General features: G+C 44.6%; 2 protein-coding genes across 2 annotated transcripts in view; one reads left to right on the top strand and one right to left on the bottom strand.

Annotated features, from left to right (window-relative positions):
* LOC120055393 (neurabin-1-like) lies at positions 1 to 14,877 on the bottom strand. The gene is made up of 20 exons (XM_039003257.1): positions 14,845 to 14,877; positions 9,793 to 10,266; positions 9,037 to 9,303; positions 7,891 to 8,511; positions 6,964 to 7,096; positions 6,692 to 6,812; positions 6,497 to 6,601; positions 6,299 to 6,395; positions 5,254 to 5,373; positions 5,054 to 5,107; positions 4,543 to 4,643; positions 2,705 to 2,833; positions 2,591 to 2,601; positions 2,138 to 2,274; positions 1,824 to 2,071; positions 1,644 to 1,718; positions 1,329 to 1,515; positions 927 to 1,034; positions 458 to 646; positions 1 to 189 (listed from the first exon to the last, which is right to left on the bottom strand). Exons 1-20 carry the CDS (start codon positions 14,875 to 14,877, stop codon positions 1 to 3), a joined length of 3,399 nt encoding a protein of 1,132 aa, XP_038859185.1.
* Positions 14,878 to 22,653: 7,776 nt separating this feature from the next.
* The window catches only part of LOC120055392 (rap guanine nucleotide exchange factor 4-like), a 56,625-nt gene continuing 52,532 nt past the window's right edge, over positions 22,654 to 26,746 (top strand). Inside the window, exon 1 of the mRNA XM_039003256.1 lies at positions 22,654 to 22,721. Within this exon, the coding sequence (XP_038859184.1) occupies positions 22,654 to 22,721 (68 nt within the window). The remainder of the gene's footprint in view (positions 22,722 to 26,746) is intronic.

Raw genomic sequence — 26,746 nt, 5'->3', positions numbered from 1 at the left:
TTAGCAGAGGGACTCGGTTCTGACCTTTTTACCACTATGTCTGGCCTCCTTTCTCTCCTTCCTCTTCTCATGTTCCCTCTCCTCCTTTCCCTTCTCTCTCTCCTTTTCCTCTCTCTCCAGAGTCTTCCTCATCTCCTTCAGCCTTCTCTTCAGAGCAGCACGGTCACTGTGACTGCACACACCCAGAGCCTGGAGGGAGGGAGAGAGGAGAGAGCGAGACTTTAATTTCTGTGCCACAGTGGGCTGCTCCATATGGAATGAACTCATTCATCTAAATCTAGGGCTGTGTCGCAATACTCTAGCCCCCTTTCTTCTCCTCAATGGTCAATGATCTAGCAGGAGGAAGGGCAACACATTTAGTCATTTCAACCATAGATTGGCTATGATTTCAATCATCAGGACAGAAGGTGAGGAGAGGAGTCAGTATTGAGACATGGCCCGTGACTCCCGTGACTACCTTGAGTTTGTTGTTGTCCAGACTGAGAAGTTGCAGCCCATCCACACCATTGGCTGTGAACTGGGCCGCGTATTGGTCCATGCTCATGCCAATCAACCACAGACAGACCTGCTGATTAGTCCATTGGTCCAGGGGTCGGCTTTGCCATTGGTAATCGTTACCAACTGGGACAGAGTCATCATCCAGGTTCTACGGAGATGGACGGGACAGACACACACAAACCCAACAGTAAGATGTATAACAAACCTTTTCTAAATTAAAAACTAACAGCGTAATAATATTCCATCCCATTCTGGGTCATTCAGGAGGAAGTAAATTACCATCCTATCCAGCCCTATGAGCTACAGAGAAAACTTAATCAGGGCATAGTAGAAAACTAGAACAAAAATCAGGTCAGAGAGAGAACAGAGATACACAGAGAGAGGAGGGAGACCACATGAGACAGACGGAGAGAGCAGGAGAGACTCACCTCTGATGAGAAGGTGAGAGTTTGAGAGTGTGCAGAGAGAGACAGATCTGACAGCATCCCTGACAGGAGAGCAGAGCTGGGACTACCTGGGTCTCCTACATTCACTCTCTAGAATGAGCAAAGACATTTGTGACTGACACACACTGAAGCGCACAGTGGTACACCACACAGTCAAGAGCATGTAGAGGAGAGTATAACATGAAAGGCTCAGGCGAAGTAAGAATACAAAACATACCAGTGAATAAGCCACTAAGTTATTGAGCCAGTGAATTAGCCACTAAGTTATTGAGCCAGTGAATAAGCCACTAAGTTATTGAGCCAGTGAATAAGCTGGACAAGTGCTTTGAGCCCAAATTAGAGTTAAAGTCCAGGGTGGTCTGAGATAGAAGACTCCCCTCTCACCTGGCATTCTCTACTGCCTCCGGTGGTCATGTGCGGTAGACTGCTGCTGGAGACAGACCTAAGCTTCCCTCTCTCCTTCTCCCTCCCTCGCTCTCCGAACCAGGAGAAGGGTAGGCAGGAGGGCATGGAGGAGACAGAGGGAGAGACACCACCGCTGGGGGCATCCACCAGGTTAACACATAAACCCCTGGAGACAGGAACACAAATCAAATACAGGGCCAGCAGAAACACTGAAAGAAGAAATGTAAGTGTGGGTGCAATGTATTGACTGTACCCGTTTCCTCTGCTAGTTCAATAGTGTGTTATTTCTTGTACCTGTGGTCCAGGGGTCTTTCCTTGTTCTTCTTCTCCTCACTCTTCCTCCCTCTCCTCAGAGACTTGCGGAGGCCGCTAGAGGGGTCAGGAGGTGGGGCTATTACCATAATGCTTGTCAGATCTACACACAGTGCCTATGGGAAAGTGGGTTAGGGGTTGAAGAGGTCTGGTGTGCCCTACCTGAAGTCAGGGAATCTCCTCTTTGATTTGCGTGTGGTAGATGACTTGTCCTCATTAGGGGGGGACTGGCCTGGCTGGGGGGTGAGGAGAGAGGGGGGGTGGGGCTTGGAGGTGAGGGCAGACAGAGAGGATGTGCTGGAGTGGACACGGTGACCGCCTGCTGAGACCGATCGTCCCATCTCTCGTGGTGCGATCGTAGTCAGTGATTGGCTCTTCCCGTCACAGCTCTGAATATGGTCTTCCTCACCCTACAGGGAGTAATAGAACATTCAGTATGTGATTGGAAGGAGAGTGTGTGTGTGTGTGTGTCTGACCTGTTGTCTGAAGGACTCTCTGAGTTTGTCTCGTGAGGGAGGGTGTCTCTTGGCTTTTTGGGCGAGCTGTGCTCTGGCCCTGTGAGCGCTGGTGTCTAACAGACCTGTCACAGGCACCGCAATGCTCCAGTCTGCACCTGAAACACACACAGTTTGAGAGGCACAGAGTGACACACACACACACACACTGCCCCTCAGGTAGTGTGTCTTACTTGATGTAAATGAGGTATCCAGTGATTGGTTGTCACTCTCAGGGACCATCTCCCCTCGCTCCAGTAGACCTATCTGAACACACAGAGGAAGAAATGCTTAGTTCACTGAGGTAGTATCTGTACACTACAGTTCATGGTGTCTCCTCCAGTCTCACCCGTCTCTGGAGTCTCTCCACAGTCTCTCCATGTATCCTCTCGCTCTCCTCCATCTCTCTCTGCAGCTCCTCCTCTCTCCCCTCGCTCTCCTTCTCCCTGCACAGGGACAGAGGGACCATCAAACACAGAGAAATAGACATTCTAAACAGGCATTGAATATTACCAATTGGCCTACAGGGGCATGTTAACCAGAGCTCACCTGTGTTGGAATTCCCTCAGCAGTCTCTTGGCCTTGCTGTATTTCACCTCCAGGCTGTCTAATTGGCTCTGGGTGTCAGCCAATCGCTGGTTCACAATCCTGCACAGAGCCTGGGCCTCCTGCCAGTACCTAGAAGAAGACAACGAATCATGTTCATCATCTGGGTCTGAAAACTTAGATGGAAAATTACTGAGGATGATAGCAGACGATTTTGCCACTCCTATTTGCCACCTCTTCAATGTAAGCCTATAGTAAAGTGTGTGTCCTCAGACCTGGAGGAAAGCAAAAGTCATTCCACTATCCAAGAATAGCAAAGCACCCTTTACTGACTCAAACAGCCTGTGCCCAACCCTTACTAAACTTTTGGAAAAAATGGTGTTTGACCAGATACAAGGCTATTTCACAGTAAAGAGATGAACAACAGATTGTTAAGGAAGGGCATTCAACATGTACGGCACTTACACACATTGTTGATTTACTGAGCGAAATGTATAAAAAGATTGGGGGAGCTGTTTTGTTAGACTTCAGTGCAGCTTTTGACATTATTGATCATAATCTGTTGCTTTACATCCCCTGCTATTTTGTGGATGGAGAGTTACCTGTCTAACAACACAGAGGGTGTTCTTTAATGGAAGCCTCTCCAACATAATCAAGGTAGAGTCAGGCATTTCCCAGGGCAGCTGTCTAGACCCCTTTACTGTTTTCAATCTTTACTAATGACCTGCCACTGAGTAAAGCCAGTGTGTCCATGTATGCTGATGACTCCACACATTAGCTTCCACAGCAAGTGAAATCACTGCAACACTTAACTAAGAGGTGCAGTCAGGTTCAGAATGGGTGTCAAGAAACAAGTTAGTCCTAAATATTTCAAAAACTAAAAGCATTGTTATTGGGACAAATCACTCACTAAACCTTAATCCTCAACTAACTTAAGCAAGTTGAGGAGACTAAACTGCTTGGAGTAACCCTGGATTGTAAACTCATGGTCAAAACATATTGATACAACAGTAGCTAAGATGGGGAGAAGTCTGTCCATAATAAAGTGCTACTCTGCCTCCTTAACAACACTATCAACAAGGCGGGTCCTACAGGCCCTAGTTTTGTCACATCTGGACTACTGTTCAGTCGTGTGGTCAGGTGCCACAAAGTTACAATTGTCTCAGAACACGGCTGGCCCTTAAATGTACATGGAGAGCTTCCATCAATAACATGCATGTCAACCTCTCCTGGCTCAAAGTGGAGGAGTGACTACTATTTGTGAGAAGTATTGACATGTTGAATGCACCGAGCTGTCTGTTTAAACTACTAGCACACAGCTCAGACACCCATGCATACCCCACAAGACATGCCACCAGAGGTCTAGTCACAGTCCCCAAGTCAAGAACAGACTATGAGAGGCGCACAGTACTATATAGATCGATGAATACATGGAACTATTCCACATCAGGTAACTCACGTAAGCAGTCAAATTTGATTAAAAAAACAACAATACACCTTATGGAACAGTGGGGACTGTAAAGAGACACACACACACACAGGCACGCACACACGATAACATACGCACCATACACACGCGTACACATGAGTTTTGTGTTGTAGATGTGTGGCAGTACATTAGTGGCCTGAGGGCACACAATGTGTTGTGAAATGTAATGTTTTTAAAATGGTATATAACTGCCTTAAAGTTGCTGGACCCCAGGAAGAGTTGCTGCCTTGGTAGCAGCTAATGTGGATTAATAATGAATACAAAACCATTTATCATCATCATGTTCATCATCGTCGCCATCATTTGCGTCATCGGAACTTAGTGACGGTTGATTAGCGTAGTTGATTATTACTTCTCTAGTTTGTCAGCCTTCTCCTCTCCATCCTGGATACGCTCCTTCAGCTCAGCCTGATGACTCTCCCACAAGGCCTGCTGCTCCTCACACACCCTCAGCTGGAGGAGACAGAAAGACGGACACAGGTGGGTGACGGACACCCAGTTCCCTAGCCCCATACCATGAGCCCTTCATCTAGGAATCATCCCAGACACTCACCTTAGACACTTCACTCACCATCTACTAAACACGCCAAAAACAGTCATGTTTCAATCACTCATTTAACACAGTTGTATATATGAAAGTAGAGGCCTACATTAAATAGATTGAATCAATCCCGTCAGATCAGTGATAACACAAGAGACGACATACTATATTTTCAAGGTGATTGGAACATGGCCGATGTGCTAATAACTCAGACTCTAGACTGTTAGAGAGGCAAGTCTCACACAGAGCTAAATGGGTCAGACTGCTCTGAGGGAAGCAATGAGTGAGCCTGTGTTTTGGCAGTCTCGTCAGAGTGACCTACCTTCTCCCGCACTAGGCAGAGTTGGTCTGATTTGGTCCTGACTTTTAACTGGAGCTGAGGAGAGACCAGTACACACATGAACACTTCACACAACATCTACAGACACTAAAAGCTGTTCGAGGAGCATAACAGCTACTGAGGGATAACAGAGAGTATCCCCCCCAAGGCCTTTCATCTCAGACTATAATGGATGTCAACACCTGTTGGCATCTGAGGCAGCTGGTGATTTCTTTCTCTTCATCATCCTCTTCATCATCTGTACGGAGGACTTCTACCGTCTCATCCACTGAGCTGAGTCCCACAACACCATCATTTAACACCTGAGATACACAAACACCCACACAGGTACAACCAATAAGAGATGCAAGGTTGCATATATGCACTGCCTCTTTTCCTGGCACTCAATCCAGCTCCATGTACACAGTCACGCACCCTCTACCGTAGGACCAGTCAACTGCGTGACGCCCCTGCCTGCCCCTCTGCCGTAGGGCCAGTCACGCCCCTGCCTGCCCCTCTGCCGTAGGGCCAGTCACGCCCCTGCCTGCCCCTCTGCCGTAGGGCCAGTCACGCCCCTGCCTGCCCCTCTGCCGTAGGGCCAGTCACGCCCCTGCCTGCCCCTCTGCCGTAGGGCCAGTCACGCCCCTGCCTGCCCCTCTGCCGTAGGGCCAGTCACGCCCCTGCCTGCCCCTCTGCCGTAGGGCCAGTCACGCCCCTGCCTGCCCCTCTGCCGTAGGGCCAGTCACGCCCCTGCCTGCCCCTCTGCCGTAGGGCCAGTCACGCCCCTGCCTGCCCCTCTGCCGTAGGGCCAGTCACGCCCCTGCCTGCCCCTCTGCCGTAGGGCCAGTCACGCCCCTGCCTGCCCCTCTGCCGTAGGGCCAGTCACGCCCCTGCCTGCCCCTCTGCCGTAGGGCCAGTCACGCCTCTGCCTGCCCCTCTGCCGTAGGGCCAGTCACGCCCCTGCCTGCCCCTCTGCCGTAGGGCCAGTCACGCCCCTGCCTGCCCCTCTGCCGTAGGGCCAGTCACGCCCCTGCCTGCCCCTCTGCCGTAGGACCAGTCACGCCCCTGCCTGCCCCTCTGCCGTAGGACCAGTCACGCCCCTGCCTGCCCCTCTGCCGTAGGACCAGTCACGCCCCTGCCTGCCCCTCTGCCGTAGGACCAGTCACGCCCCTGCCTGCCCCTCTGCCGTAGGACCAGTCACAACCCTGCCTGCCCCTCTGCCGTAGGGCCAGTCACACCCATGCCTACCTCTACTGTAGACGGTGTCTTGTCCTGCTCCAGACTCTCATTGATTAGACGGGCCACCTCACTCTCCTCTCCCTGCTTCTCCCGTCCAATAAAAAACCTGCAGTGAGGGACAATGACAAATCAGGACCCTGTGTTAAGTGACAACCAATCTGCTGAGAGAAAGTGTGTGAGAGCATGAGCCTGTCTGTGCTTGCATACCTGACAGAGCCAATGGTGTTCTTTAGCACGGTGGCAGCAAACAGCTGTGTGACTCCGACCAGACTGACCCCATCCACCTCCACTATCTGGTCATTCACCTGGATACTAACACACACACACAGATCTAAGATCAGCTTACAGCACCGCACTCACATCCTAACCATTAGAAAGGCATCATTGACCTTAGATTCTCACCGTCCGTCCTGTTGTGTAGCTCCGTTCTCTGTGATGGTCTTAACGAAGATCCCCAACTTCTCCAGCCCCTGGTCAGCCCCTACCCCCATCCCTATTATACTGATACCCAGGCCCTCCTCTCCTAGACAGACAGATGGGGGAGTTACACAAAGAGGTGTTAAAACAGAGAATTAAAGAGAGAGAGAGATGGTAAAGGGAATGAGAGAACAGTAGAGAGAAAAGGAGAGAGTAATATAAAGGAAGCAGTACAGCACAGAGGGAGTGAGCGCAACCTTTCTTTATCTGGACAGGGAAGACATCCATCTTGTCCACTCTCTTCTCCAGTTCATACTCAGCAGAGGCAGACACAGGGTCAACATCATCATTACGCCGGTCATAGTCTGCATTTGAGTAGGTCAGGAACACCTAAGTGTACACACACACACACCATTAGATATTTCATAGTCAAGTTGTGTGTGTGTGTATTGCATGCCTGTCTTTGGCTGTCTGGATCCTGACAAGACACTGCTATCTGGAGTTACTGCTAGCACACCGTGACCATCCTGTTTCTGCTAGTAGATCCTCCAGTAGGACTGGGGTGTGAGATGGGATTGGAAACAAGCTGTTGCAGATGCATAGTTTTAACACATAAAGCTTTGCAAATCCATGTGCTCTACTGCAGTTCAATCTCAGAGGCAGAGAACATCTTAGACAAAATGGTCCTTGAACAGTAATTCAATCCTAAACACACACACACACACACACACACACAGTGAAATGTGTGCCAACTGTGTCGTACCCATTATGGCTCTCAGTATACTTGGTGGCCACACAAGGCCAGAGATGTCTGGGAGATTTAAAATCCTTACTGGACTAAAAAATGCATTATGAGGCCCTAAAATAAACTGACTTGCAGTTTGGTAAGACATGGGAGCTAACACTCATCCTGGGGGAGGAAAGCTGTTGATATATCACACTTATTCTGAGCTGAATACCTGACAGAGCATGTGAGATCCTGTGTCTCCTCTCAACCTAAAGGAATAGAATAGACTGGCTGTATGTTCATATTGTCCATCTATTCATCTGTTCTAGCCATGGTTTTCATCTTATTCCAACTATGAGGGCAAGACTTCCTCTCAAATAAAAATCTGGTATCACTTTATCAAACCTAATGGGGTGAGCGTGAGTGAGGAAGGAAGTGTCAATGTGACGGGGGGTACCTTGATTGGTGCTGTAGAGAACTTAATCTTCCTCCTCTTAGCAGAATCCACATCATCATCATCCTCATGGGGAAGACTGGGAATCTCCTCATATTCCATAAAGAGCTGCTCCCAGTCCTTTCTGGGCCATTCCAAATCGTCATGACACTCCGACGAGTTCAGTTCCCCGTCCTCCACAAAGGCCTCATTCTCAATTCCAATGACGGCAGCAGATCCATTCTTCTCATCTCCTGTCTCAGTGCACTCCCCCTCTTCCCTCTCCTGCTCTTCCTTCACTTTCACTCTCCCTCTGGACTTTCTTTCCTCTTCTTCTTTTTCCCTGAAGTCAATCCCTCCATCTTCCAATCCGGCCTTCTCTTTCGCTTCCTCCTCTCCCTCTCTCACCTCCTCCCTCATCTTTTCTTTGTCGTCACTGCACATGGTTTCTCTCTCAAGTTTCTTTTCCTCCTGCTCTCCTGCCTCATCTCTTTTCACCTCTACCTCCACTTTCTCACCGTCTCCGGTTGTCCCCTCTTCTCTGTGCTGCTCTATTGCTTGGCTGATCGGTCTGTTTTCCCCCTCCATTCGCTCTTCCCTCTGTTCTGTCTCCTGCTGGTTCATGTCTCTTTCTGATTCACTTTCCTGTTCCGTCACTTCAAGACTGTCAAGGAATCCCTCCACACACTCTACCATTCTGGGTTCTACTGGATGTTCAACCGTTCTCTTTTCCACCATTCTAGGTTCTACTGTTCTTTGTGCCGATGTAGATTCCACCATTCTAGGTTCTACTGTTCTTTGTGCCGATGTAGATTCCACCATTCTAGGTTCTACTGTTCTTTGTGCCGATGTAGATTCCACCATTCTAGGTTCTACTGTTCTTTGTGCCGATGTAGGTTCCACCATTCTAGGTTCTACTGTTCTTTGTGCCGATGTAGGTTCAACCATTCTAGGTTCTACTGTTCTTTGTGCCGATGTAGGTTCAACCATTCTAGGTTCTACTGTTCTTTGTGCCGATGTAGGTTCAACCATTCTAGGTTCTACTGTTCTTTGTGCCGATGTAGATTCCACCATTCTAGGTTCTACTGTTCTTTGTGCCGATGTAGGTTCCACCATTCTAGGTTCTACTGTTCTTTGTGCCGATGTAGGTTCCACCATTCTAGGTTCCACTTTGGATTCTTCAAACACATCATCCACCAGGTTATTCTCATTGCCCTCCTCCCTCTTGCCTTCCTCCTCTCCTTCGTTACCGTCGCTCTCAGATGACTCGTTCTTCACCTCCACTAGCTCCGCCCTTACTGTCCCAGCCCCTGACCCCTCTTTGGGGGTCAAAGGGACATCAGGGGTCATGTCAAGGTCATTAGGGTGGTTCCCCTCAGACAAACTCCTGTTGTACAGGGGGTCAGCATTAGGACTACTAGGGCTATAGAGGTCAGTCTGGTCAGAACAAGGGGAGACTGGGGTGAGAGGACTGGGGGAGTTGGAAGAAGGGGATGGAGGCTGAGAGTGGGGGGAGCTGGGTGCTGTGCTAGAAAGGTTGGATACATGGGAGAACACAAAGCCCTCACACACACTCCCATCTAACACACGTCGACCGTACACACTCCTGCGGTCTGAGGGGTCAGTTGTAGGACTTCTACTGTCAGGGGAAAATGGCTCACTGTAGTGACCATTAACAGGGTGAAGGGGTGTAGGCAAACTGGTGTCCAGTGAGGAAGTGGCTGTATGGAGTTTTATGTTGGGTAGTGAAATGTGTATGTTCATGAGTTCTTTCCTTCTCTCCCCCTCTCCTTCACTTTCTGACATGGATGTCAGCTGCTCCCTATCTAACCTGCTCCTTGCACTCCCCCTTTCCTCCCCACTCTCCTCCACCAACCTCCTGCTATCTCTGCCAGGGCTGACCTTTAAACGTTGACCCCCACTGACCTTCTCAAAGAGCTTCCGGGTCACCGAGAACTTCTGGGCTAGAGCAGCTCTGTCTATCTCTGCTATCTCCTCTGCCTTAAACGGTTTATCTAGCATAGACGATTCTACGCTGGACATGCTGGCCACACTGCTCCGGACAGAGCTGGAGCTGAGAGGGTGTTTGGGCAGGGCCTGAGATAAGAGGTGGAGGTGGTGCTGTTGGCTGTCCATCTGGAGGAAGATGTTGTCTTTGATCTTAGTTCCTCTAGGGCTGAGGGACCCACCCCTGGTACCCTCACCAGGGTCACTCCCACTGCTAGTCCTGGTGTGAGGGACTGCCATGGATCCAGGTGAAGGGATTGAGGCGCCCAGGGAAGAAGGTCTAGGCATGGCCGCGGCATCCAAGGAGCATTTGATGGTGTGGAAGTCAGACTTGTAGGCGTTCCTGTGGGGGGAGGCGCTCCGGCCTTTATTGTCCGTCCGCATCATCTGGGGCTGGAGACAGGTGGAGAGGTACGGAGCTCAATGAAGGAGAGTCAAGTTAGCATGTATCCCTGATTAGACAGGTTTAGAGGGTACCTCTATTTCCAATCCAGTTAGGCTTTTTAGGACTCCACTGTCTACAGAGAAACACACTAGGCCAGAATCAGTTAACAGAGAAAAGTACAGTCATGGAATGGCACTGGTGCTTTTGACATGGTTGCAGAAGCAAAATCTTTATTTCATATCAAATTGTAATTTAATGGTTGTTTTACGTAACCTACTTCCAACTACCTAATAACCTTGTTCACCAGACACTTCCGGCCATGCGCAATTAGCCTGGCAATGAGGTTCCCTACCTACAAACAATTGGGTCCTTCCATTTGATTATAATCCCTTTTTTGACCGCACGCACCCCTTTTGATTTTAACTCAAATTTCCATACATACACTACATTACCAAAAGGATGTGGACGCCTGCTCGTCTAACATTTCATTCCAAAATCATGGGCATTAATATGGAATTGGTCCCCCCTTTGCTGCTATAAAAGCATCCACTCTTCTGGGAAGGCTTTACACTAGATGTTGGAACATTGCTGTGGGGACTCCATTCAGCCACAAGAGCATTAGTGAGGTCAGGGCACGGATGTTGGGCGATTAGGCCTGACTCGCATTTCCAATTCATTCCAAAGGTGTTCGATGGGCGAGGTCAGGGCTCTGTGCAGGCCAGTCTAGTTCTTCCACACTGGACCTCGCTTTGCGCATGGGGGCATTGTCATGCTGAAACAGGAAAGGACCTTCCCCAAACTGTTGACACAAAGTTGGAAGCACAGAATTGTCTAGAATGCCATTGTATGTTGTAGTGTTAAGATTTCCCTTCACTGGAACTAAATGGCCTAGACCGAATCATGAAAAACAGCCCCAGACCACTATTCCTCCTCCACTATGCATTGGGGCAGGTAGCGTTCTCCTGGCATCCACCAAACCCAGATTCGTCCATGGGACCTGCCAGATGGTGAAGTGCGATTCATCACTCCAGAGAACACGTTTCCACTGCGCCAGAGTCCAATGGTGTCGAGCTTTACACCACTCCAGCCGACAATTGGCATTGTGCATTGTGATCTTAGGCTTGTGTGTGGCTGCACGGCCATGGAAACCCATTTAATGAAGCTCCCGACTAACAGTTATTGTACTGACGTTGCTTCCAGAGGTAGTTTGGAACTTGGTAGTGAGTGTTGCAACAGGACAGACGATTTTTACGCACTTCAGCACCCGGTGGTCCCGTTCTGTGAGCTTGTGTGGCCTACCACTTCGCGGCCGAGCCAGTGTTGCTCCTAGACGTTTCCGCTTCACAATAACAGCACTTACAGGGCAGAAATTTGACGAACTTGTTGGAAAGGTGGCATCCTATGACGGTGCCACATTGAAAGTCACTGAGCTCTTCATGTAAGGCCTTTCTACTGCCAATGTTTGTCTATGGAGATTGCATGGCGGTGTGCTTGGTTTTACACCTGTCAGCAACGGGTGTGGCTGAAATAGCCTTAATCCACTAATTTGAAGGGGTGTCCACATACTTTTGTGTATATATAGTGTATTCGTCCATGGTAGAAGTGGTCAGAAAGTGACTTTTTGGATCTGAATGCCAAAACATTCAGGAGATAGAGGTGCCCAAAGTTGACCCGTTATGCATACCCCACCATACCACGAGACATCCATTTCTTCATCAGTGGAAAATATAAACGGTTGAGTTTGATATCATTTAAAAGCTTACAAAATGGGTTGTCAAATTGTTAAATTCTTCATAAAAAAAATAGAAAAACATTTGGTTCCTTTAACGTAAATGAATTACTATTTTTCGCATCGGTTGTAGCTTAGACCCTATTTTACATCATCGGAGGTGTTTGTGTCGTGCCAGCCAGGTTGAGACATGCTCTTGAATACAGGGTGGGTGTCATGTTATGGCTGATAAATGTACTGAAATGGAAATAAAATTGACATTTTAACTTTCAAATGGTACCACAAAGATGGTTGGAGGTCCACACATCAGATAATGTTGAATTGAATATCAGTTTTAAATTACACCGTCAATTAAACTGTCAATAGGAAACCTATTAAAATCATAGAAATATACATAGAATAGACATTCCCATTTAAACAACCACGAGCGTTTAACACTAATACTTTTCAGTCTTCTTCCTCTTGCGAGTCGCGACAGAGCTGAGCCAAACAGCTTTTCGCCGTAGCCTACAACCGGCCGCCTGAGCCATGGCGCAAATTAAAATAGGGGGTGCAAGCATATTTTTAGAAATGGTCAAATTGAGTGTGATCTGATTTTGGAACCCCGCTCGCCCCACGATGAATGGTTTTGACCACAATCCACTGCTTGTATTGGTGCAGCTACTGTAGAAACCACAAGTGTCTATCCTATGTAGAATGAAAAGTCGCCCGCGAAAGAAAATTCCACAAAGTTGTTTATCTATGACGCAGCAGTCTAAAGCACTGCATTTCAGTGCTAGAGGTGTCACTACAGACCCTGGTTCGATCCCGGGCTGTATCACAACTGTCCGTGATTGGGAGTATCATAGGGCGGCGAATAATTGGCCTAGTGTCGTCCAGGTTAGGGGAGCTTTTGGCCGGGGTAGGCCATTGTTGTAAAATAAGAATTTGTTCGTAACTGACTTGCCTAGTTAAATAAAGGTTCATTTAAAATTGCCCTCTGGTGGGGGGCCTTTAAGCTGACATTCGACGGTGGGTGGACCGGCAGCCATCTTTGTGGTAGTTATTGGAAGTAAAAATCTGTATTTAATTTAAATTTCAATGGTGTACCAGCTAAATTGCAGTGGTCTGAAGGGACAGGTTCCTTCTATGAATTATATTTCTATGATTGACATGACAACCACCCAGTATTCAAGAGTATGCTGTGTCTCAAATGATGATGGGCAAACAACACATACACCTCAGGAGGTAGTCAGAATAGATTCTGAACCTGCGCTTTCTTACAGCTGCATTGAGGTCAGACAGACTTCATGTTTAGATTAAGATACTGGGATATGACTCGCAAAATGTACCTCAATCTAGGGACGAGAAATGCTTTATACTCCGAATTGTCCCATGAACCCAATTCACACTGAGAATTTTGAACGACTGCTAGTTTCATAGCAGTTGTTCAATCTTCTCATTTAACAGTTGGGATAATGGGACCATTCACAGTACAATTCATTGCTCATCCCTGGAATGAGGTACATTCTCCAAGCCATATCTCAGACTGGCTACGTGGGCTCTTAATCTAAACAGCTGTAAGCAAGTGTAGGCTCCCAATATTCTGGCTACCTCAGATAATTTACACCCTAATTTACATTACAACATTTGAAAATACAAAATCTGAGTCATGCATTTTTTGAGAATTCACATTAAAAAGGTTAAAAAAAATTGCAATTATTTATTAAAAAAACAATTTTCAAGGAATGATTAAATTGTTTGATAACCATGCTTTTAAAATTCATATCAAACTCAACTATTCATCTTCTCCAGTGATGAAGACCTGGATGTCTCATGGTATGGTGGGGTATGCAAAATGGGTCAACTTTGAGCACCTCCATCTCCTAAATGTTTTGGCATTCAGATCCAAAAGAAAAATCACTTTCTGACCACTTACTTCTACAATGGGCAAATATGTGTTAAGTTTTGTTCAAATCAAAAGGGGTGCGGTGAAAAAGTAGCTAAAATCAAATGGAATGACCTAATTATAACATAAAACAACAATATAACGACATTTAGGCCTACTTAGCGTACAGTAGGCTATTGTTAAATTCAGTATTATATCCGACGATAAAATGTTATAGGCCTATTGGGTCTTGAAAAGCTGAAGTTCGTGAGACCATCACAACTGTTCGCAAAGCTGAAAGACAACTACAACGCATTCAAAATCAGGTCAAGTTGATTCATGTCGCTATTCAAGTTTAACAGTATTTATAATCACCAGTATTGTCCCTTCGTCCGCGGCTTTAGAAACACTGATTGAATTGTCCTCGGTTCATTGCAGAAATGACAAATTTGTCCACTCGCCACACCTTGCGCCAACAGCGCGCGCTCCCTTCAATCAGCACCTGGCGCGCCACCAGAGACCCGATTACAGTGAAAGTGCGCATGCACGAAACGCTTTCATATCATATTCAGGTATATTCTCCATCCTATAGACATGTCTTTGAGAAGGACTTTGGCTGGCATAAGCCTGTGTTCTCAGCATGCTAACAGAGGACAGATGGCGGCTCATGTCACTAAATACTGAAATTGGATTATCTCACTGTAATCCTGTGTAAACTACCTTGGTGTTAACACTTACATCACAGCCAGGGAGAGGGGGAGTAGCCTATCACAGAGAGGAACGTGATAATACATTTAACCCTCTCCATTTAACACACACTACAGTGACAAGTGAGGGAATACATTGGGAATAATAATAATAATGATTATCATATTGTGCTAATAATGAACCATTAATACACCGAATAGCTGTTCTGAAGACTGGTGCCAAGGTGGCCGGGGTGCCAATCAGTCCGTTTGAGGTTTGTCCTGTTTGGCTATTGATGCTCACACAGAGAAACCTGCTGTCCAGACTCTTAGCCATATTGCTACAAAGCCAGAGGTGACTGAAGAAGACAAGAAGTGTACTACGCTAATGTACACTGTTCTGGACCTGTGGTTGGAAAAGGAGACACACCCTGTCCGACTGCTTAGCTGCTAGTCAATCAATCAAACTATTAGAAAATCAATCAATTAATAAATTACTTTCAGCCTACTTAACAGTTTCCTAAGTAAAATTAATTTCCACATTGAAATGTACTGTACAGTGCATATTCACCATTCACAAAAGGAACTAAAGTGGAGCAGCTTACCTGCAGCCAGCTCTGCCTCTCCTCCTGGCAGGCAGATTAGAGTGGAACAGAGCAGAGTGGAACAGAGTAGAGTGGAACAGAGCAGAGTGGAACAGAGCGGAACAGAACAGAGTGAAACAAAACAGAGTGGAACAGACCAGAGCAGAGTGGAACAGAACACAGAGTGGAATAGAGCAGAGTGGAACAGAGCAGAGTGGAACAGAACAGAGCAGAGTGGAACAGAACAGAGCAGAGTGGAATAGAGCAGAGTGGAACAGAGTAGAGTGGAACAGAGTAGAGTAGAACAGAGTAGAGTGGAACAGAGTAGAGTGGAACAAAGCAGAGTGGAACAGAGCAGAGTGGAACAGAGTAGAGTGGAACAGAGTAGAGTGGAACAGAGTGGAACAGAGCAGAGTGGAACAGAGTAGAGTGGGCTGTAGAGAGTATTGGGGCTATGGTGAGTTCTGACCTGGATATGGAACCATTCTCCCAGGAGGCACTGGGACCTAGATGATATAAATACCACCCACTGTACAGAGGGGAGAGAGAGAGAGGTGGAGAAGGATAATGTAAGGAGAAGGATAGAGGAATGTGGGGGAGAGAAGTGAGAGAGAGGGAGGGAGGTGGGGGGAGAGAGAGTAGGAGGGAGGAGAAAGAAAAGAGAGAGAAAGACTAAAAGTGATGGGTAGGGGAGCATTGTCCTCCATCTTATATCTGCTGAGAGATATATGATGTTGGTTCATTACCATTAGACCTTCTGCCCTTGGTTTGTTTCTTTCTGCCCTAATTGTTTCCAGACCAACTTTGATCTCAGACAAATCACGAGAGAAAGCCAACAACAATAACAGCAGCAGTTATTTGTGTGCTCTCAACTATGTGTGTGTGTCTGTCTGTGTGTGTGTGTGTGTGTGTGTGTCTGTGTGTGTGTGTGTGTGTGTGTGTGTGTGTGTGTGTGTGTGTGTGTGTGTGTGTGTGTGTGTGTGTGTGTGTGTGTGTCAGCTGTGGGGCAGAGTTTGGCAGCCAATCGTGACCCAGATGGAGGTCTATAGGTAAAAAACATAGTTGGTGCATCCTGATGTCCACCCCAGAGAACATGTATCAACAAGCTCTTATTTAGCTCTTATTTAGCTCTTATTTCATGTAAAAAATAAGAAGATTACACTGCTCTGAAAACTGAAACTGTTCCTGAGATATTTACTTTTTTAGAAACAACTTTCAATATCAAACTCACAAAAATTATAATTACACAATTACACACACTTACATTAACATTAGCTAATTGTGATTGTAGCCATTTTGAAGAACCAGAAAGAAAACTATCAAGGTGTAATCATTGAAAATCCCAGAATGTCCTCTCAAAAGGTACAGCAGGACTAACACAGTGGCATAAAGTGCATTTGGAAAGTATTCAGACATCTTGACTTTTTCCATATTTTATTATGTTACTTGTCTGTATGCTTAGGGTCATTGTCCTGTTTGAAGGTCAACGTTCATCTTTACGTCGATGCTGACTAGTCTCCCAGTCCCTGCCGCTGAAAAACATCCCCACTGCATCATGCTGCCACCACCATGCTTCACCGTAGGGGTGGGGTCAGATTTTCTCCAGGCTTGGTATTCAGGCCAAAGAGTTCAATCTTGGTTTCATCAGACCAGAGAATCTTGTTCCTCACGGTCTAAGAGTACTTTAGGTGCCTTTTGGCAAACTCCAAGTGGGCTGTCGTGCCGATTTACAGAGGAGTGGCTTTCGTCTGGCCACTCTATCATGAAGGCCTGATTAGTGGAGTGCTGCAGAGATCGTTGTCCTTCTGGAAGGTTCTTCCATCTCGACAGAGGAACTCTGAAGCTATGTCAGAGTGACCAATGGCACTTCTCCTCATATTGCTGTTTGGCTGGGCAGCCAGCTCTAGGAAGAGTCTTGGTGGTTCCAAGCTTTTTCAATTTAAGAACGACAGAAGCCACTGTGTACTTGGTGACCTTCAATGCTGCAGTAATTGTTTGGCACCCATCCCCAGATCTGTGCCTCGACACAATCCGGTCTCGGAGCTCTACAGCCAATTCCTTCAACCTCATGGCTTGGTTGTTGCTCTGGCGTGCACTGTCAACTGTGGGACCTTATATAGACAGGTGTGTGCCTTTCCAAATCATGTCCAATCAATATAATTTACCACAGGTGGACTCCAATCAAGTTGTAGAAATATCTCAAGGATGATCAATGGAAACAGAATGCACCTGAGCTTAATTTCGAGTCTCATAGAAAAGGGTCTGAATACTTATGTAAAAATTGTATTTTTTTATATATTTTTTTATACATTAACAAAAAATTCTAAAATCCTGTTTTCGCTTTGTCATTATGCCGTTTTGTGTGTAGATTGATGAGGTTAATAATTTTGGGGGGAATAAGGCTATAACGTAACAAAATGTAGAAAAAGCCAAGGGGTCTGAACACTTTCCAAATAGAGATACAGACCAAAAACTAATGTCCATTAGAGAGGACAAAAATGAATGGCTGGGTCTCTGGAGGATAGAGGACCAGTGGCAACCCGTCATTCAGGGCAGTTGGGGAATGTTATTTTTAATGCCTGTTTTGCATGTTATTTTGGCCGTGCGTCTACACCTGCATTGCTTGCTGGTTTGGGGTTTAAGGCTGGGTTTCTGGACAGCACTTTGAGATATCAGCTGATGTAAGAAGGGCTATATAAATACATTTGATTTTATTTGATTTTATTAATACGTCTCACATATCAGTTTGCAAACAATCAACAAAAAAACTAAAATTGGAGTTAATGAAGCTGCATACAAACATGGTCTCTTTTTGCTTTCTTGAATAAGGCAGCTCCAAAATGCAGGTGTTTCAGCCTAGCTCAGTGCTTTCTGTGGTGGCGGAGCAGCCAGTGGAAATACAGAGCATAGGGTTTGGTTAAGTTCTCTAGTTGCGCCATGATTGGCTCAGTTTTCTGTCACTCATTGGGACACTATGTCACCGCAAGATCTACAGACAGAGCTTGAAAATTCAAGCCCCTTGGGTGCTGTCATAGAGTTACATTAGATGTGCCCGTCCAAGAAGGCTCAAGGTCATTGGCCACAGATAAAATGACATCAAATCACGTTATATCAACTGTAGCTTTGATTGGACCGATCATGTCAACATCATACTTTCAAAATCTTAGCTAGCAGTCATCATCATGAATCACTTCGACAATCTACTGGCAAATCCTTTTCAAAACTTGTCATATGAAGAGAAGAAATTATAGATAAAAGGTATCAGTGCTTATTGGCCATTGGACATAAACATTGTTGTAAATTGTAAATTCAACAATGAGTGGTTTGGAAGGAATCAGTGGCTAACTGCAAGCATTGCAAAGCAATCACTAGCCTGCTATTCAGTGGAGTGTATGTGTGGTCCAAGTCTGGGTTTAAGGGTCTCTTTTCCAAGCTTCAACATTGGAGCATTCCAGCATGACTTCTGCCGCATTCAAAACAAATGGAAACTAGGAACTGGGAAATCTCAGACTTTAGTGAGTTCAAGACAACTGGGAACTCAGAAGAAAACGAGCTCCGACTGGGAAAATACATTCTTAATGGTCATCCAACTCAGAAGTCGGGAACTTGGGCTTCTTTCTATAGCTCCGACCTGAAAATCACTAACGTCATGATTCGACCTTGTTTTTTTCCAGAGTTCCCAGTTGTCTTGAAAGCACCAAAAATCCATATAACGCCAGAATTTGATGACAAAGTATGATGACAAAATTTGCCCACAAAGGACCGCCACACCACCTTCCTGTTCAAGTGAGCACAGTACAACAAGGTGAGTCCAAAAATGCATTGTATGCTGCTGCATAAATTATGTAATATGCCAGGAAGATATGTATTCTGTAGCTAAGAAAGTATGTTGTGTAGTAAGCTGTTAATAGCCCACGTGCCTCATCCTAATAATTTTGGCCCTTTTCCACTCATAATTTAGCCTACTGTTCTGACTTGGTGGTGCACATGTAGCCTATAGCCTGTTTTATAGAAATGTCATCATTGAGTAAGAGCTTTCATTGTCTGCTTATATGCCCCCTTTATTTATCCTACGGTTCTGACTTGGTGTACAGGGTGAATACTGTAAGAACGACCCATGTTCTGAATTCTGTCGCTGTACATTTCAAAAGTGCTGAACAAATAGTTATATTGACTACATTCGTCCTAGCTCGTTCATTAATGTCTTAATCGAAATTACGGATTGCCTCTTATCTGCTCATCCCCCCCTTATGCCATAGTTTGTACATCTCAATTATCTGTCGAAAACCACATTTGTTTAAGCAAGTCAGCCTTATCAGCTATGTTGTTTTTAAAAGGCAGTAAATGAGGCTGAATGAACTGTTTTGCTGCCAGACAAGGCTCCGCTGATAGCCAGGTGTAGCAGTGGTAAGATTTTGGGACTCCTGTTGGGAAAGCTTTATGTAGGCCCTAACAGTTTGTGGGAATCATTTGTCACCATTATAATGCAATTAATGTATTGTTTAGTGTTGTGTAGTGGCTTGCTGGCATGCATCTAAAACATATTTTTTTAGTTTGCCCCACCAAGATTTACATGCTAAAATCGCCACTGTTGAGGACCATATTTAGAGTTTCTCACATCCACCAGGAGATCACACAGTTGACATGATTTAATCATCAGGACATTCAAAAACACTCTTTATTAACACCCTATGGTTGGAACACAAACACACAATTCTTTATAATTTCTGGGGTCTATGGCTCTGAGACACGTACAGCAACACTGCCATCTACTGTTCAGAAGTGCATACTGCTGGTCAGGTGCTGCGCTCCCATGAGGACAGCTAAAGAACACTTTTAGGTTCCAGATAGAACCTTCTGTTTCCTTAGTGTAGGCAGGCACTCCTAGATCTAAAATGAATGGATAGCCTAAAGTGTTAGGAATAAATCAAACATTTTACTCAGTCTATCAGAAGGCAAGGTGAAACAATGAGCATAATGCTTAAATATCTAGTAGTGTCTAAGGGGTTGGGATACAGAATTCCTCTCTCTCCTACTTTGTCTGTCACATACATATTTCAGTCATTTAGTGTGTCTCTTATCCAGAGCAACTTACAGTAGTGAGTGCATACATATTCATACTGGTCCCCCAAGGGAAACGAACCCACAACCCTGGCGTTGCAAGCACCATGCTCTACCAACTAAGTCACACAGTCCCCCTCTGAGACATGCTAATGTCCTGCAGTGTTGGCTTCCTGTGGTGTTGTAGAGGACACATTCATTACACTGTGTTAAACCTCTACTTCAGACAGCTGGCACACATACACATACACACATACACACACACACACATACACAACAGATAACCTAGCTGGAACTAATAGCTCCCACTAGTATGGGAATCCCAGCTAACTTAATCTGTCAGAATGAGGTTTTGTGTGTGTGTCTGTCGTCTGTGTTTTTCCATCGCTGAACACAACAGCACATCTCCTGCCTCCCTCCTGTCTTCCTCTTTCATCGGTGGACATCAACATCCCCTTTTTCTCTCCCTCCCTCTACCACTCCCTGAGACCACACTGCAGGCCAGAGGAGAGGGAGTCAATCAATTCAAAGGGCTTTATTGGCATGAAAAACATATATTTACATTGCCAAAGCAAGTGAAATATATAACTAAACAAAAGTGAAATAAACAATCAGTAATTAACAGTAAACATTACACTCACAAAAGTTTCAAAGGACTAGAGACATTTCAAATGGCATATTATGGCGATCAATCTCTCCCTCCCTCTCATCTCCTTTTATCCCTCTTCCCCACCCTTTTCTCTCCATTACCACCCCTTCTATCTCTCTATCTCTCTGTCCATCTCGCTCTCCACATCTTCTGTAGGAGAGTCTGTCTTCTCTCTCTCAACATCGGCCTGAAGGAAGTACTGTATATTTTGGCACTCACTGAATCTCAAACACTTCCTGTTTCCTCCCCCCATGCTGGTGGCGTCTTTCTTTCCCCCCAAAGCAGTTAAGCCAAAACCATGCCCCGTTATTCAGAGGGGCGTTCTACAACGCTTTGAGCGCTCTCCATGTCCGGAAGTGAATATCAGGTAGCGCAAAATTTCAGTCACTGATTAATCACATTTGCCCTTGTATTTCACGATCGAAAAAAAAAAATAACATAATGTCGTGGACAGTACTAGCCATTAATGTCCCTTAACGCTCAAAGACAGATTAAATGGCTGTAGCATAGCGTATTCGACTGAATGATTAGCTAATAAATATTTGAGAAATTATGAATAATAAGCATATGATTTTACCTGATAATAGACTACTAATGATAATATAACAACTTCAAATACCGAGCTAGTAAAGTTAAGTAGCTTAGGTTAATTTAGCTCACTTTCAATTGAGGGAATTCAGCAGAGTTCTCTGAGACATTTTTGCAACTCATTGATACTCTGAAAAGAAATACATGGGCAAATGTTACCAAACATGATAAAAATAGGCCTGCATTACGACAGGCAGCTAATTGTTAAATTACACTTTCCAACCTTACCTTGGAAGGCCACTGTCTCTGCGCTGATCGCCTGTGAGTGAGACAACGCTAGCTAGCCAATGGGAGCGTAGTAGAACGTTCCTCTGAATAACAGGGCGTGGTTTTGGCAAAACAGCGTTGGGAAAAGTAAGACGCTTCCTGGTGCCGTGACACTGTCGTTGTGGTAACAGGCTGTAATTGTGGGGACAGACAGCCCGTCACCGCTGGCTGTATCTATCCTGTTCCACCAAACTCAGAGGCTTCACACACCATATAATCACAGTAGAATTCGATTTTAATTTCTATTCATTCTATATCTATGGATCTGTGTTCCATGAATTATTTCTCAGAATTCTTTATTTATTAGTGTTCCATGTGCAATATCTTGAAAATTCAACCATTAATAAAAATATACTGTTTTGTTTATGAAGATAGTGTCTGTCTCATACATGTCATTCCATTATATCTGCTGCTGATGCTGTTCAGTGATTGATTATTGACCACTGAATAGCTCCCCACATTCAATCAGCTAATTTACTGCATTTCAACACATTTTGCCACGGTGCAGAGAAAAATGTGCAGTTTTATAGTGCTATTCTACAGATTTTGTCATGAAGCTAATAGAAAATGAGATAAAGGTTGATTGATTTCCTCCTCTCTTCCTCTCTTTTCAGTTATGGTATGAAAGGACTGAATAGGTGAAGACAATTTCATTAATCTAGTCAGTATCACTATCATCAACATATTTCACGTTTCTGAAAAAATTATATCTAAACCTTTTAGAAGAATGGTATCTTTAAAAAAAAATTATAGCCAATTATTTAGCAAATCAATTTCACTCGTTGGTTGGTAATGTCCTGAGGGGGTAGAGTGGCCTCATAACGTCAAACCTCAGCCCTGGATCAGCCCAGTGGCGGAGTCGCGAGTTCAGCTCATGAACGACGACTGCACGGATAACCACCACGCTGAAGCCGCCTTCAGCATCTCCCGGTTTCTCAATCCCACACACCCATTCTCTGGAAAGATGGTCGCTATAGAAACATCACCCAACTCGTCTCCTTCGGTCGAATGGGTCGGCTGTCTGGATAAAAGGTGGGTAATAAACGTTCCCGCCTTTTGGTCACGGCATCCTCAACCGCTGAAAACAACGAATTTGGGTTCCATTCATTAATCAGGGTCAACATGACAAATCGTAATCTTAACCGGCAATCTCTGATTGTGTGCATTGTCTGAGTGCGAAGGCGGCTTTGTTATTGCGTATCAAATGTCATTGACATATTCACATTCAGTCGAGGTACTAATTGAAGACCATTCCCAGGTTAGGTTATTCATAGGGCATTTACCTGCTGTGTTTGTCTATTTGCTAGTCGTTCACAAAGGCGTTGTAGGTTCATGGTTTTCTTTTTCACTCGTTAATCCTCCTCACCACCCGCAGCATTATCACTTTTATCTGTTATGAATTCAGACCGAGCTTTATTGTAGTCTGCGATGGGTAAATTTTACCCTACAAAAAACAGTCGTGTGTGTGTAGGGTTGGTTTATTTCTGGGCGTGAGGCAGGTTTGCGCAAATCCAATCTCTTCATTGCAGGGTAATTTGTCAGCCGGCACTGTAAAAAACATTGTGTTGAATCTACTTTAAAAAATGAACGCAACAACAAAACACTTACTCTTATTAGTAGATGAAACGTCACATTTGTTTTTGTAAAAAAATATTTCATAAATTGTTTGGGATTTACACAAATAAAGTAAATCCATGGAATTTATAATAGCCATAAAATTGTGTTGGATTTACTGATAATGTGGTAATATATGAGTTGATGTCACGCACATATTTAGTACAGCTAGTGTTAATAAAACTCTTAATGTTTAACATTGTTTAATCTATTTCATAATTTGCCATTTTAACCCATTTTTGTCAGGCATTGTTGAGCACAGTGCTTAATCCACCAGCAGTAGTCTACCTGGAGGTAGAACTGCATGCATCGCATGACGCTGAATTAGCCTCTGTTTTTAAGAATGGGTGGCCTGATCATTGAACGTACATTTGTCTGGTTTTGATATCGTTCGTCATAATACATTACACCTCATGACACAACAAGCTGCTTAATACTAATATAGAAATAGAATTGTATTCCTTCGAATATGCTTACAACATTCTGTGAAATAATCACAAAGTCAAACATTTTTGAATTACCCACAATCCTCTAAAAACGGGCAAGTGGTTGCAATAATTTATTGTTAAGTGGAGAGAGATATTATTATTAATATTAAAATGTACTCAATTTATCCTTTTAAACATTTTTTGGGGTTGGCTAAATGAAATGAACAAATCTTTGAAATTACTTTTATTAAATTTATGTTGGTTGTTTTTTTGAGTCAATTTCAATTCACCCCAGAATCATTTTTTTTATAGTGTTTGTGCACTCACTCACTCACTCACACACTCACACACACAGCCATATAAGAACCAGTGGCACATATTGAATCTGTATCTGCAGGTTAATGTAGTTTGTATTGAACACAGTTCAAATATCTCATGAGAATATTAGCCTTGAGATGCTTGGGAATGGAGTGGAATAAGATTGATTGATAGCATTGAGCAGAATAGAATAGGCTAGAAGAGCTCGACGGCCAGCATGAGTAAGACATTTAAGTGTGTTAACCCTTGCAAGGCTGCCGGCCCAGACGGCATCCCAAGCCGCGTCATCAGAGCATGTGCAGAGAGCCCTGGCGGAGTGGTGCTAGGAAAATAACCTCTCCCTCAACAAAATGAAGGAGCTGATTGTGGATCCCCAACAGGGTCGCAGTGGAGAGGGTGAAAAGCTTCAAGTTCCTCTGCATGCACATCACTGACAGCCTGAAACGGTTCATCCACACGGACAGTGTGGTGAAGAAGGCACAACAACGCCTCTTCAACCTTAGGAGCCTGAAGAAATTCTGACATTGCTCATTCTGATATTTCTTAATTTCTTTATTTTGGATTTGTGTTTATTCTTTTGTATTGTTAGGTATTACTGCACGATTGGAGCTACAAACATGAACATTTCGCTGCACCTGCAATAACATCTGCAAAATATGTGTACGCGACCAATAAAATGAATTTGATTTGACATCCACAGGTAACCATCGGCAATGGGAGCTCATTGCTCTCTCTGTCTCCCCCTCTCTGTTTCTCTATTTCCTTCTTTGTGATGAAGTTAGGAAACAGAGAAATGTTTCTAATGGTAATAGGAATCCTTACCTGCCCAGTCAGTGTAGATGAAGGAAAGGAGACAAGGAAAGGAAGCCATGTTAAACTGTTGAGATGCAGCCATTGACAATGCTGGTCATAGCCCCCCCTTGTGTTAGTCCATCCCCCTGATGGTGGATGTCAGGTTACGGCGGGCATGATGGACACACACACACACACACACACACACACACACACACACACACACACACACACACACACACACACACACACACACACACACACACACACACACACACACACACAATGTCCAAATCAATAAGCCCAGGCAACAATGATAAATCAGCTAACTGTTACACAGCTAATGCCAGTGTATGCGTCTCTCTGTGTGTAGACTAGAGGTTGACCGATTTTGATTTTTCAACACCGATACCAATAATTGGAGGACCAAAAAAAGCCGATACCGATTAATAGGCCGATTCTTTTATTTTTTATATAAAAAAAAAGATATATATATATTTTGAATAATGACAATTACAACAATACTGAATGAACAATGAACACTTTTATTTTAACTTAATATAATACGTAAATAAAATCAGTTTAGTCTCAAATAAATAATGAAACATGTTCAATTTGGTTTAAATAATGCAAAAACAAAGTGTTAGAGAAGAAAGTAAGAGTGCAATATGTGCCATGTAAAAAAGCTGACGTTTAAGTTCCTTACTCAGAAGATGAGAACATATGAAAGCTGGTGGTTCCTTTTAACATGAGTCTTCAATATTTCCAGGTAAGAAGTTTTAGGTTGTAGTTATTATAGGACTATTTCTCTCTATACCATTTGTATTTCATAGACCTTTGACTGACTATTGGATGTTCTTATAGGCACTATAGTATTGCTAGCCTAATCTCGGGAGTTAATAGGCTTGAAGTCATAAACAGAGCTGTGCTTCAAGCATTGCAAAGAGCTGCTGGAAAACGCAGGAAAGTGCTGTTTGAATGATTGCTTACGAGCCTGCTGCTGCCTACCACCGCACAGTCAGACTGCTCTATCAAATCATAGACTTAATTATAATATAATAAAAACACACAGAAATACGAGCCTTAGGTCATTAATATGGTCAAATCTGGAAACTATCATTTTGAAAACAAACAATTATTCTTTCAGTGAAATTCGGAACCGTTCCGTATTTTATCTAACGGGTGGCATCCCTAAGTCTAAATATTGCTGTTACATTGCACAACCTTCAATGTTATGTCATAATTCTGGCAAATTAATTACAGTCTTTGTTAGGAAGAAATGGTCTTCACACAGTTCGCAACGAGCCAGGCGACCCAAACTGCTGCATGTACCCTGACTCTGCTTACACTGAACGCAACGAGCCAGGCGACCCAAACTGCTGCATATACCCTGACTCTGCTTACACTGAACGCAAGAGAGGTGACACAATTTCAGGCACCGCATTGATTATATGCAACGCAGGACAAGCTAGTTAAACTAGTAATATCATCAACCATGTGTAGTTAACTAGTGATTTATGTTAAGGTTGATTGTTTTTTATAAGATAAGTTCAATGCTAGCTAGCAACTTACCATGGCTCCTTGCTGCCTGTACTCACGTAACAGGTGGTCAGCCTGCCAAGCAGTCTCCCCATGGATTGCAATATAATCGTCCATAATCGGCGTCCAAAACTGCAGATTAGAGATTGTTATGAAAACTTGAAATCGGCCCTAATAAATCGGCCATTCCGATTAATCGGTCGACCTCTAGTGTAGACAGTAATAGGTGTACGCTTTTACATGATATCTCATCTGACTTCAGTTGGCTGTAAATGACAGAGATTAGAGCTGATCTATAGTACAGAAGGTGACAGTGCTTCAGGGCAGACAGCGACACATTACAAATGGAGGTGAAAACATAACATT

Source organism: Salvelinus namaycush, chromosome 11, assembly GCF_016432855.1.
Source record: "Salvelinus namaycush isolate Seneca chromosome 11, SaNama_1.0, whole genome shotgun sequence".
Lineage (NCBI taxonomy): Eukaryota > Metazoa > Chordata > Actinopteri > Salmoniformes > Salmonidae > Salvelinus > Salvelinus namaycush.
The sequence above is the reverse complement of the archived record's forward strand: the minus strand, read 5'-3'. Positions and strand labels throughout refer to the sequence as shown.